Raw genomic sequence first — 13,142 nt, forward strand, 5'->3', positions numbered from 1 at the left:
TCCAAGTCTATTAATAAGTAACCAGTAACCAGTGCTGGGACTGAAATCATGCTTCTGCTTCTGTAAACCTGCTTCTGCTCTCCCTAACTCTATAAAAAGAGACCCTTCCCCTTGCCCGGCGCACTCAGCCTCTCGAAGGACTGGAGTGCCCGCAGGCGCCTGTGTAAACAATAAAGCTGCCTCTTGCCTTTGCATCCAGTGGCTCGGTCTTGGTTCTTGGGCGCGGGTCTCCCACCACGGAAGATTCCCCCTCCCCCGGGAATCTTACAGAGCCAGCATTTAATCCCAGCTGAGAGAGATAAGGGACCTTTTGGGCTTTATTTTTTTATTTTGTTTTTTCGAGGTAAGGTCTCATTCTAGCTCAGGCTGACCTGGAATTCACCATGTAGTCTCAGGGTGGCCTTGAACTCACGGCGATCCTCATACCTCCCGAGTGCGGGGATTAAAGGCATGCACCACGCCCGGCCCTTCTGGCTTCTTGCGGCAGTGTCTCACTCTAGCCCAGGCTGGCCTCGAACTCAGGGGGAGATTCTCCTGCCTCAGACTCCCGGTTGCTGGACTTGCAGGCGCACAGCACCACCTCTAGCTTTGCTTTAGGCTCTTAGACTGGCTTCTCCAGGTCCCCTCCTGCTGTGAGGACGAAGGTGACCTTAACGTGGGGCGTGTCGAAGGATCGCACTGGCCACCTCGCTCTTTGGGGAGCTAAGGGTCCTGCGCGGGCCTAGCCAGGCGGGAGCGCGCACCCCCAACCCCCGCGGGCGGCGCCCCAGCCTCTTCCTCTGCTGCCGAAAGCGGAAATGCGCACGGCGCACAGCGCGAACAAGTTGGTGGCCAGCGCCTGTCTGCTGGGACGCAGTAAAGTGGCTCAGGTGGGCTCTCAGGTTTTGCCTTTTATGCACCAGCGCGGAGATTTCCTTCCCCCATAGAGTCTGGGCACTATCTCGACGACGTTAAGAGCACCAGTTGTAGAAATCATAGGGTGCTGTGATTTTCTTGTTTCCTCCAACAATATCTTTAAAAGCATTCTCTAGAAGGCGTTTGTGAAGTGTATGTTCTCATTTGAAATTACAGAATTTAGGGAGAGCTTTGGGGTCAATATTTGAACATTCCTAATTCATCTCTTGGCATAATAAAAACATGAAATGACTATGGGTGTGCGATCTTGTAAATCCAGCTGCACCTGAGGCTGAGGCAGGAGGATGGAAAGTTTAATGCATGTGGTTAGCAAGATGCTGCGTCCCAAAATAGCAAAGTGGGAGCCTGACACACGCCTTCCAGCACACAGGAAGCAGAGGTAGGAGGTTGGGCTGTGAGTTCGAGGCCAGCCTGGGACAACAAAGTAAGTATCTGTCCAGCCTGGCCTATAGTGAGAACCTTCCTTGAATAAAACAAAAAGCATAGTGTGTGTGGGAGTCCTGAAGAGATGGCTCAGCAGTCAAAGGGGTTTGCTTGCAAAGCCTAATGGCCCCCAGGTTTGATTCCTCACTACCCATACATGAAGTGGCACATGGCATCTTGAGGTTTGTGGTGGCAGGGGCCCCTAATGCACCCATACCCTCTCTCTGTCTTCAACTTTCTCAAATAAATACATAATTTTAAAAATAATAATAATTTTTTTATGGTTCCTTCTTTTGCCTCAAAAGTGATATTTATTCAGAGAAAGGAAAAAAAAAAAAGACAGGATGTCCATCCCTTGGCTCCCTTCCCTCCCGCCTCCAATTGCTCCTCAGGCCCCCAGGATTGAACCCTGGCTAGGGCCAGGAAGCAGACAGCCCCCCCCCCAATGAGGTCAGCAACATTGAGGGGCATCTCTTTAATGCAGGTGTTGTAGAAAGTCTTGATGTCTCGAAGAGTCCTCTTGTCTTCTGTCACCATGTTAATAGCCACACCCTTGCGGCAAAACGACCATCCCAACCAATTCTGTGAATGTAGTTTTCCCTGTTGGTGGGTAATTGATGACTAAAGAAACCTGTTGCACATCAATGCCACTGGCCTGTCAAGAAAAGAAAGCTTGTTAGAATAAAAGTCTTAAAAATTAAGCATGCGTGATGTAGGCAGCCAAAGGAAGGCAAAGGAAATACACATCCCATGCACTCCAAGGACCCTAGGCATGCCAGGTTTTCTTCTAAGTTGCTATGTTCCTGAAAGGGGCTAAATAATTATTTTATTTTTATTTATTTATTGGAGACAGAGAGAAGGGGAAGAGAGAGACAGTAAATAGGCACTCCAGGGCCTCTAGCCACTGCAAACAAACTCCAGACACATGTGCCACCTTGTGCGTCTGGCTCATATGGGACCTGAAAAATCAAACCTGTGTCCTTAGGCTTTACAGGCAAGTAGTGCCTTAACCGCTAAGCCATCTCTCCAGCCCCATAATTAACTTTTAAAAAGCAAAATGTAGGAATCTACCCATGCTTATAATTCCAGCACTAAGGAGGTAGAGGCAGAATCTGGAGTTCAAAGTCATCTGCAGCTATATAGCAAGTTCAAGGACAGCCTGGGATACTGGAGACTCTCAAAAACAGAACAAATAAAAACAATAAACTCAGGGGCTGGGAAGAAGGCTCAGTGTTTAAAGGAATTTACTTGCAAATCTTGGCAGGCCCTATTCAATTCCCAAGCCACTCACATAAGCCAGACACAAAAAGTAGTGCAAGTTTACTGAGTGTATGCAGCAGCAAGAGGCCCTGGCACCCACCTCCGCCCCCACATACAAATAAAAATTAAAGAAAAAAATAGGTGTGTAGGTACACCCCTTTAATTCTAGCACTGGGGAGGCTGACATAGGAGGATCACTGTGAGTTCCAGACTTGCCTGAATTTTAGATTCATTAAGAGTCCCAGGCCAGCCCGGACTAGAGTAAGACCCTGCCTCAAAATAAATAAATAAATAAATAAAAAAGTAGGGCTGGAGAGATGGCTTATGGTTAAGGCTCTTGCATATCCAAGTTGGCACATGTGTCTGGAGTTCATTTGGCCTTGAACTCATAGTGATCCTCCAACCTTTGCCTCCTGAGTGCTGGGATTAAAGGCATGCCCGCCCAGCAAGGGCCCAGTTTCTTTCTCTCCCCATTCTCTGTCTGCTTCTCTCTCAAATAAAAATTTTTTAAAAATGTCTTTAAAAATAATAATAATAAATTAAGAAAAACACTGAAACATAATGCTGAATACAGACACACCCTGTAAAATTTATGGCTTATATAGTAGGTCTGTATTTTCAAATAGGGCAATTTAATGGACAGCATATGTCTTTTTACCCCCTCTTTCTTTTTTTTTCTCAATTTTTATTAACATTTTCCATGATTATAAAAAATATCCCATGTAATACCCTCTCTCCCCCCCATTTTCCCTTTGAAATTACATTCTCCATCATATCCCCTCCCCATCTCAATCATCCCCTTTTTCTTTATATTAATTAGTTTTTGTTTTTTTGAGGTAGGGCCTAACCCAGGTTGACGTGTCATTAGTCTTAGGCTGGCCTCAAATGCAGGGCAATTCTCCTCTGCCTCCCGAGTGATGGGATTAAAGGTGTGTGACACCACACCTGCTTTTTTTTTTTTTTTCCCCCAGGTAATGTCTCGCTCTAGCCCAGGTTGACCTGGGATTTACTATCTAGTCTCAGAGTGGCCTTGAACTCATGGCAATCCCTACCTCAGCCTTCTGAGTGCTGGGATTATGTGCACCACCACGCTCGGCTTTTTTTTTTGTTTAATGGTAGAGTCTCATTCTAGCCCACTTTGACCTGGAATTTACTTTGTTGCTCCAGGTTGCCCTCAAACTGTGGGTCACCATGCCCAGCTTTAAATAACCTTTTTTGTTTTACAAGGTAGGGTTTTGCCATAGTCCAGGCTGACCTGGAATTTACTACGTATCAAAGGCTGCCCTAGAACTCACAGCAATCCTACCTCTACCTCCTGGGTGCTGAGATTAAAGGCATGTGCCACCACACTGGGCTAACCACTGAGACTGTAAAAGTCTCTCTCAAAAAAAAAAAAAAAAAAAAAAAAAAATTTCTGTTAAAATATGTACTTTTGTATTATTCCATTAATATACAATCCTAAACCATCTGTTAAAGGCATGTGCCACCACACTGGGCTAACCACTGAGACTGTAAAAGTCTCTCTCTCAAAAAAAAAAAAAACATTTCTGTTAAAATATGTGCTTTTGTATTATTCCATTAATATACAATCCTAAACCATCTGTGGAATTACACTGTTAAAACATGCTTGGGAAATGATAAACTGTAGTGTGGCACTCGAATCTGAAATAACTGTGCAGTTAACATTAATGTGATATACTCATAGCTGCTTGTGGGAGAGCAGGTATAAAAGGAAATCACTAACCAGCTTTCAAGGAAATAAATGAGAGCACAGGTATCTGACCTATTCTATTCCCAATGTTTTCATTGGCACTATGTTTTATCTTATCAGAGATGAGGACATCAAGGTGATTTTATTCCTATGTGACTAGCTAAGAACACTAGAATACTTCCAGGTGAAAAAGGAAGTTGTGAGGGCTCGAGAGATGGCTTAATGGTTAAGGCACTTGCCTGCAAAGCCAAAGGACTCAGGTTCAATTCTCTAGGACCCACAAGCCAGCTGCATAAGGAGGCGCACACGTGTGGAATTTGTTTGCAGCGGCTGGAGGCCCTGGTGCGCCCATTCTCTCTGTCTCTCTCTCAAATAAATAAAAATGAGCACTTAAAAAAACGAAGTTGTAAACTGGGCGTGGTGGCGCATGCCTTTAATCCCAGCACTCAGGAGGCAGAGGTAGGGGGATTGCCATGAGTTCCAGGCCACCCTGAGACTACATAGAGAAATTTCTGGGCTAGAGTGAGACCCTACCTAAAAAACAAACAAACAAACAAAAATCCCTACCAACTTGTGAGAGAATATGGACAGGACACAAAAGACTTGGTGTACGTGGTATGCAGAGTTCCCAGGTTTGAGCCCTAGCAACCTTCCCCACCCCTGAAAAAGAAAAGGCTTTGTGGGTAGAAAAAAAATAAGTTATGTACATGTTCTAGGAAAACTTTGCCTAGATTCTTTAATTAAAATGATCAAAATTAAATGAAAATGAAGTTAGAGGCCTAATGAAGAAGAAAACCTGACTCTAAATTTTTTAAAAATTTATTTTATTTCTATGTATTTATTTGACAGCAACAGACAAGAGAGAAAGGCAGATAGAATGAACGCACCAGGACCTCCAGCCACTGCAAACGACCTCCAGATGCGTGAGCCCCCTTGTACGACTGTAGATTTTATAAGGAGTGGTCTACTAAGACAGTATTTCCTAAGATTTTTTTCATTTAAGGAAAAAGCTGACTTGATGGCACATGTGTGTAATCCCGGAGTTTGGGAAGCATGGGAGAATGAGTAGTTTAGGGTCAGCATTTTAGCTGGGTGTGGTGGTGCACGCCTTTAATCCCAGCACTTGGGAGGCAGAGGTAGGACTGCTGTGAGTTCAAGGCCACGCTGAGTCTACCACTACCGAGTTAATTCCAGGTCAGCCTGGGCTAGAGCAAGACCCTAATCTCGAGTAACCAAAATAAATAAGTAAATAAATAAAATAAAAATTTAAAAGTAAAAGCTCTTTATTACTGGCAGCACGCAGGAGGCCCTGGATTCCATCCCTCATTAAAGAATGTTTTCACTCCCTAGCATTAAAAACAAAACAAATTTATCTTTCTTCGGATCATTTCTTAGGGTCTGATCTGCGAAATCGACATAAAAAGGTCCCATCTTTAGGCCCAGCTACTTGGGAAGCTGAGGCAGGAGGGTCATTTGAACCAGAAGGTCCACACATTTCTGTTTAACATCGTGAGACCTCCATACTCAAACAACTCCCAAACCAAAATAGGTCAACTCTTTCCAACCTCTCGATTTATGCCAAAAATGCAGTTGCATCGAAAAGGAAGGCAGAATATAAAAGCAGTTTGCTGGACATGGTGGCTCACGCCTTTAATCTCAGCCCTTGGAAGCAAGCGCCTTAACCGCTGAGCCATCTCTTCAGCCCTGGGGAGGCAGAGGTAGGATTGCTGTGAATTCGAGGCCAGTTACTGAAAACAGGCCAGCCGCTTGCGTGCGTGGGAGCAGCACCGGCCTCACACCGTGGGCAGGGCAGGGCAGGGCAGGCTGATTCCGGGGCGGAGCGGGCAAGGCTGAGCTGAGTCTACTCGACGTCACGAGGACAGCCTTCTCTGACGGCTTCTCGGGCTCCCAAGTGACTGTCCTCTAACAAAAAGGCCGAGCACACACATGACCGACACTAGCAAGGTCTTTTTATGTCGCAATAGTAGAATCAACAAAGCTGAGTGCAGGGTGGGGTCTATTTGAACGGAAATCTAGACATTTGGGGTTTAGGCAGGGGTCGCCGCCGCTATCCCGCAGAGGCCAGGGGTGAGGCCAAGACCCGCGGCAGGGCGAAGGCACACCCCAGTGTCCACTCAACCTCTGTGCTAAGCCACGAAGAAAAGGAAGATTCTGGACTGCCTTTCTGGCGATTCCTAGCCGCCCCACCCCCGGCTGGAACCAGGAGTAATTCATACAAAAGGAGGACTCGCCTCTGCCCTCGGGAATCCCAGGGACCGTCGATAAATTCTCTTAATACCCGCCCCGCGGCCTCCGAGTCGAGGAGAGCATGGGCCGCCGAACTGGTTGCGGATCAGGGCGCCGAGCCCACAGCATCACGGTCCCCGAGGGCGGGGGAGGGGACGGCAAGGGAGCAAGGCCAGGAGGAGGCGGCGCGGGGCAAACTGGGAAAGTGGTGTCGTGTGCTGGCTCCGCCCTCTTTCCGAGGGTGGGGGAGAACGGTATATAAGTGCCGTAGTCGCCCTGGACGTTCTTTTTCGCAACGGGTTTGCCGTCAGAACGCAGGTGGGTGCTGGGTGTTGCTTCCGTAGGCCTGGCCCGGGCCGGGAGCTGGCGGTGGGCCTGCCGGGCCTCTCTCCCGGGCAGCGCCTCCAGCTGCCGTGCGGGCCTCGGCCCCGAGCCCGAGGGGCGCGGCCTTTGCCTTTCCAGAAGCCTCGGCCTCGTGTTCTGGGGCGAGGCCTGGCTTGGCGTCCGGAGCGCCGCGTGCCGGTTCGGGCGCGCTGTGGCGGCTGCCTGCTGCCTGGGTCTCGAGTCCAGGCCTTTTGGGATAACAAAGGAGCCCCGGGTGGTAGTCGCCCGCGGAGCGGAGCCGCTCTCTATGGCAGGACCTCCGCCCCCGGACCGGGCGGGCCCGCGCACAAGCCTCGTGTCGCTTGAGCGAGGGGAGGCCTTGGTCCGTCGCCGGGTCGGTGGGGGCAGTTTGGTGGCCCGGCGTCCCGTCCAACCCGGGGCATCCCCTAGTTCCGCTTCGGGCGGCCTTGGCCGCTCGGCACCAGTTGCGTGCGCGGAAAGATGGCCGCTACGGGCCTGCTCCGGGAGCTCAAAATGGAGGACGCGGCGGCCGGGCGGTGAGTCACCCACACAAAGAGACGGGGCCTTCCCCGCCGGCCGCCGCGTCCTGTGACCCCCGCGGCGCTCTGCCCGCCATTGGTCACCTGGGTTACTCTATGTCGCGGTGGGGGAGGGGAGGCAGGCAGTGCGTTGGAGTTTGCTCGCACTCGGTGGGTGGAGACGAAGTCAGGCCAGCGTGGCCTCGCATGTCAGTCTTGGAGTTTGCCCCTCTCGGTCTGGTTCGTGACTTACTTGGCTCTTACAGCGGTTCTCAGACAATTTTTTTTCCACTTGTTGCCTTAGGTGTCGTGAAAACCACCGCTAAACCGAAGCCAAAATGGGAAAGGAAAAGACTCATATCAACATCGTTGTCATAGGACACGTAGATTCGGGCAAGTCCACCACTACTGGCCATCTGATCTACAAATGCGGTGGGATCGACAAAAGAACCATTGAGAAATTTGAGAAGGAGGCTGCTGAGGCAAGTACGAAGGAAACTTTGGGCTAAACTATACTGAGCAGAAACATTAGGAATAACAACATTAGAAGTTTAAGAAAGGATTTGAATGTTACAAGTGGCAATGCGGGTAAAATGTTGCTGCCATACTGAGCTAACGTGTTTATACCACTTTAACCACTGTAAATCGTTACAGATGGGAAAGGGCTCCTTCAAATATGCCTGGGTTTTGGACAAACTGAAAGCAGAGCGTGAGCGTGGTATCACTATTGACATCTCCCTGTGGAAATTTGAGACCAGCAAATATTATGTGACTATAATTGATGCTCCAGGACACAGAGACTTTATCAAGAACATGATTACAGGCACTTCTCAGGTTTGTAAGATTAGTACCTTTATGACATTCTATAGTGGGGAAACCTTTTGCTTGAAGAGCATTCTTTAAAAATGTAACTTCCCTTTTTCCTGAAAGGCTGACTGTGCTGTCCTGATTGTTGCTGCTGGTGTTGGTGAATTTGAAGCTGGTATATCCAAGAATGGGCAGACCCGAGAGCATGCTCTCCTGGCTTACACACTGGGTGTGAAACAACTAATTGTTGGGGTCAACAAAATGGATTCCACCGAGCCACCCTACAGCCAGAAGAGATACGAGGAAATTGTTAAGGAAGTCAGTACCTACATTAAGAAAATTGGCTACAACCCTGACACAGTAGCATTTGTGCCAATTTCTGGTTGGAATGGTGACAACATGTTGGAGCCAAGTGCAAATGTAAGTGACCTGTCTTAACAGTTCAGTGGAAAGGCATGGGAATAGGGAGTTGGTACTGACAATGTTCTGTTTCAGATGCCGTGGTTCAAGGGCTGGAAAGTCACCCGCAAGGATGGCAGTGCCAGTGGAACCACACTGCTGGAAGCTCTGGATTGCATCCTACCACCTACTCGTCCAACTGACAAGCCTCTGCGTCTGCCCCTTCAGGATGTCTATAAAATTGGAGGTAAGTTTTGCATTTTGCATGTGTACAGCTGCCAACTTGACTTGTAAAATAATTATGCTGTAAATGTTTCAGGTATTGGAACTGTTCCTGTGGGTCGAGTGGAGACTGGTGTTCTCAAACCTGGCATGGTGGTTACCTTTGCTCCAGTCAACGTCACAACTGAAGTCAAGTCAGTTGAAATGCACCATGAGGCCCTGAGTGAAGCTCTCCCTGGAGACAATGTAGGCTTCAATGTGAAGAATGTGTCTGTCAAAGATGTTCGCCGTGGTAATGTTGCTGGTGACAGCAAAAACGATCCACCAATGGAGGCAGCAGGCTTTACTGCTCAGGTAACAATTTGTAATAGGCATTTTAAGACTTAAGTGCAGAAAGCCTAACATCAGTTCACTGAAGGCTTGTCTTTTCTCAAGGTGATTATCCTGAACCACCCAGGCCAAATCAGTGCTGGCTATGCCCCTGTGCTGGATTGTCACACAGCTCACATAGCTTGCAAGTTTGCTGAGCTGAAAGAAAAGATTGATCGTCGTTCTGGTAAGAAGCTGGAAGATGGACCCAAGTTCCTAAAGTCTGGCGATGCTGCCATTGTTGACATGGTTCCAGGCAAGCCCATGTGTGTGGAGAGCTTCTCTGACTACCCTCCTCTGGGTAAGCAAGGATTAAGCAGTTGTACTGCAGATGAAGTGCTATATGGTATGTAACAACCTTCAGTGTTTCTCATCCTAATGTTCTCTTTATAGGTCGTTTTGCTGTTCGTGATATGAGGCAGACAGTTGCTGTGGGTGTCATCAAAGCTGTGGACAAGAAGGCTGCTGGAGCTGGCAAGGTCACCAAGTCTGCCCAGAAAGCTCAGAAGGCTAAATGAATATTACCCCTAACACCTGCCACCCCAGTCTTAATCAGTGGTGGAAGAACGGTCTCAGAACTGTTTGTCGCAATTGGCCATTTAAGTTTAATAGTAAAAGACTGGTTAATGATAACAATGCATCGTAAAACCTTCAGAAGGAAAGGAAAATGTTTGTGGACCTTTTTTTTGTGTGTGGCAGTTTTAAGTTATTAGTTTTTAAAATCAGTAATTTTTAATGGAAACAACTTGACCAAAAACCTGTCACAGAATTTTGAGACCCATTAAAACAGTTTAATGAAGTCTGTCTTTTGGTCAATACTGGGCTGTGGCTGGTGAAACTTGGAACTAGAGGAAATAGTCATAACTGAGAATTTAAATAGGCCAGCCTGATCTAAGCCTCAACCTTGATCTGCCATTCTATTGCTGGGATGAATTACTTGCAAGCAGCTGAAAACATTAGATGGTCTTGCCTAAAAAGGTTTGGTTAAAGGAGTTTTCATCTAGAGGGCAAGACATTTGTAGTAACTTTATAGCAGAAAGCTAAGGTGCTATTGAAATGACTGGCTTTTTTTTTTTGAGGTAGTTTAGCCCAGGCTGACAAGGAATTCAACTGAGTCTCTGGGTGGCCTCAAACTCAAAGCAACCCTCCTACCTCTACCTCCCAGAGTGCTGGGATTAAAGGTACCATGCCTAATTGGCTTCATTGTTGCACAGTTGATAGTAACACAAGCATGGTGCAAGTTTGCCGTCTTTGGGATACAGGAGACCTTGGTTTCTTCTAGTCCACCTGCTGACAAAACTGGGTGGGAGTGAAAAAAACACTTAGGCAAAGCAAACATGTTAGAGCATCAGTTTTATAGACACTTGTGAAGGAAATTTTACTTTGGCTTTTTGAGGTAGGGTCTCCAGTCCAGGCTGACTCAGAATTCACTATGGAGCCTCAGGGTGACCTTGAATTCTGGAGATCCTTCTACCCCTGCCTGTGTTGGCAGGGGAAGTTTTAATCTAGTGTTAAGATGTGTTCTGCAAAGAATGCTAAGGATTTTTGAGACAGGGCAGGGTCTCCCTGACAGGCTTTTTGCCTAGATGGGATTTTTGAAAGTGTAGATGGTTGGCGGACAGCAGCTGGAGCTTAGAGGCTAAGATGCCTGCAAAGCCAAGTACTCTAGGACCAATGTAAGCCAGATGTGTGGTGCATATGTCTGGAGTTTGTGGTGGCTAGAGGCTCTGGTGTTGCCACTCTGCAAGGTCAAAATTAAGAGACGTGGGTAGTGAAAATCTTACCCCTTCCGTACCTAAGTTTATATGAGGGATGCATTGAGGGTTGAAAAGAGCTGTCAGATTTCATGAAATCTAGGAGTATGCTTTTTGCTTGAAGGACAGCAACTGATAGGTGAAGAATTTAGTACCATGGTGGCAGTTATTTAAATGTTAATGGCCGGCCCTCTTTAGAAAGTCTAAACCTGCCAGGTGTGGTGCATGCCTTTAATCCCTGCACTTGGAAGGCAGAGGAATTCCTGGTCAGCCTAAGCCAGTGAGACCCTACTCTACCTTTTTTTTTAAATAAAAAAAGCTGGGTTGAGCGCCACCTGCTGGCAGTTACTGTTAAGGAACAGTTTCATTTGGTAAATATTAAGTACCCCCTTTTTCTCTGGTAGGGATGGGGGCCAAACAGGGCTTCAGCATGCATCTCAAACCTATAGAGTGTTTGGTTAAAGGCAAACTATCAAGTTGATTTGAATACCTATTCCGTCTTCAGTCTTAGTTACAACCTTGGTGGGAACTTGAGCTGAATTTGCCCTCATGGGTGATATCAGAATAAGGCATTCTAGATAATGGAATTACATAGTTTGTAAGGCTTTTTGATCCATCCTCAGATATGCAATGAAAAACTCATGGTTTTGGAAGTACTACTGCCTTTTACAGAGCATGTGTTATTAAGTCACCATTTCAAATGAGTGCTTTTGAAAATAAAGTACAGTGCTTGGGAAGGCAGGATGGTCAGTTCAAGGTGAGTTTGAGAGCAAGGCTCTGGGCTACATGGGTGACTTCATTTTTTTCAGTGCTCTTAAAAAATGCTCTCTACCACTGGTTGTAGTGGCACACCTCCCAGCATTCCGGAGGCTCACAGTTTGAGGCCACTCTGAGACTACAGTAGTGAATTCCAGGTCAGCCTGCGCTAGTTTGAGACCATAACTCAGGGGAAAAAACTCCCTACAGGGCTGGAGGGATGGCTTGGCAGTTAATGGTGTTTGTCTGCAAAGCCAAAGGACCGCATTGCCCCAGGACCCACATTAGCCAGATGCGCAAGGGGCTGGAGCCCTGGCATACCCATTCAAATTTTTAAAAATGTTCCCTACAGTGTCACTTGCAGCTATGTTAAATCAGTTCCTCTTGATAATTTTGGGGAGAGGGCCCTGGAATTTCTATCCCCAGACTGGGCTCTTGGTGATACCTCTCAAGTGCTGGGATTAAAGATGTGCACCACCATGCCCAGCTAAAATATTTTTTGGTTTTTCGAGGTAGTGTCTCACTCTGGTCCAGGCCAACCTGTAATTCTGTCTCAGGGTGGCCTTGAACTCTCAGTGATCTTACCTCTGTCTCCGGAATTCTGGGATTTAAGGTGTGCCACTCCTCCTACCTCTGCCTCCCAAGTGCTGGAATCAAAGGCAGCTCTGGTCTTCAGTCCTGTGGCTTCTGGTGTTCAAAGGATGGTAAAACTGGGAGATGCAGCAAATAGTCAGGCAAAAGGCCTTTCTGGGAGTAGACTGCTGCAGGAAGGTCTTCAGCCCCCAGTTAAACACCAGTTAGGTATGTGCTTATTCTTTTTGAGGTAGGGTCCAGGCTGACCTGGAATTCACTCTAGTCTCAGGGTGGCCTCAAACTCATGTAATCCTTGTACCCTCTGCCTCCTGAGTGCTGGGATTAAAAGCATGTGCCACCATAATACCATGCTCTAGGTATGCTTCTTGGAAAAGACTTCACAGATTTGCCCAAGAGGCATGTCTCTTATTCCTACTCTGACAAAATGCACAGGAGCCTCTTTCTGGGCTAACAGACATACAGATTGGCATTCCAGGGACAAGCAGTCATCAGGCCTAATGGTCTTCTGAGTTCTCACTAGTCTGTCCATAAAGGCTAAGGAGTCAGCCAAGCCAGCCCAGCTGGTCACAGCATTATAACCCTTATAACTACCAGATGTACACCAGCACCTTTCTGGTTTTTGTCAGTTCTGACAGACTGGGAAATCTGCCTTAATAGGGTTTTATAAGAAAAAAGGTCTATCAGGGCTTAGTGGTCAAGTCAACCAAAGAACCTAGGTGCATCTGAAGTTCATTTGCAGTGGCTGGTGTGCCCCATTGTGTCTCCACCTCCTGTCAAAAAAATAAAACTGGGTGTGTGGCACACATCTTTGATCCCAGTACT

The 13,142-nt window shown here is 47.3% G+C and overlaps 1 protein-coding gene and 1 non-coding gene across 2 annotated transcripts; one reads left to right on the plus strand and one right to left on the minus strand.

Annotated features, from left to right (window-relative positions):
- Positions 1 to 2,046: 2,046 nt before the first annotated feature.
- On the minus strand, positions 2,047 to 2,195 carry LOC123464268. Its single transcript, XR_006639497.1, has one exon. It is a non-coding gene; the product is annotated as a small nucleolar RNA SNORA67 (small nucleolar RNA).
- A 4,547-nt stretch (positions 2,196 to 6,742) lies between these two features.
- Eef1a1 (eukaryotic translation elongation factor 1 alpha 1) lies at positions 6,743 to 10,015 on the plus strand. Its single transcript, XM_004660491.3, has 8 exons — positions 6,743 to 6,874; positions 7,724 to 7,901; positions 8,074 to 8,253; positions 8,350 to 8,646; positions 8,722 to 8,872; positions 8,945 to 9,201; positions 9,283 to 9,517; positions 9,610 to 10,015. The coding sequence occupies exons 2-8, from the start codon at positions 7,758 to 7,760 to the stop codon at positions 9,732 to 9,734; spliced, it is 1,389 nt and encodes a 462-aa protein (XP_004660548.1). The 5' UTR covers positions 6,743 to 6,874; positions 7,724 to 7,757; the 3' UTR covers positions 9,735 to 10,015.
- The last annotated feature ends 3,127 nt before the right edge of the window (positions 10,016 to 13,142 follow it).

Source organism: Jaculus jaculus, chromosome 10 (genome assembly GCF_020740685.1).
Source record: "Jaculus jaculus isolate mJacJac1 chromosome 10, mJacJac1.mat.Y.cur, whole genome shotgun sequence".
NCBI classification, from domain to species: Eukaryota; Metazoa; Chordata; class Mammalia; order Rodentia; family Dipodidae; genus Jaculus; species Jaculus jaculus.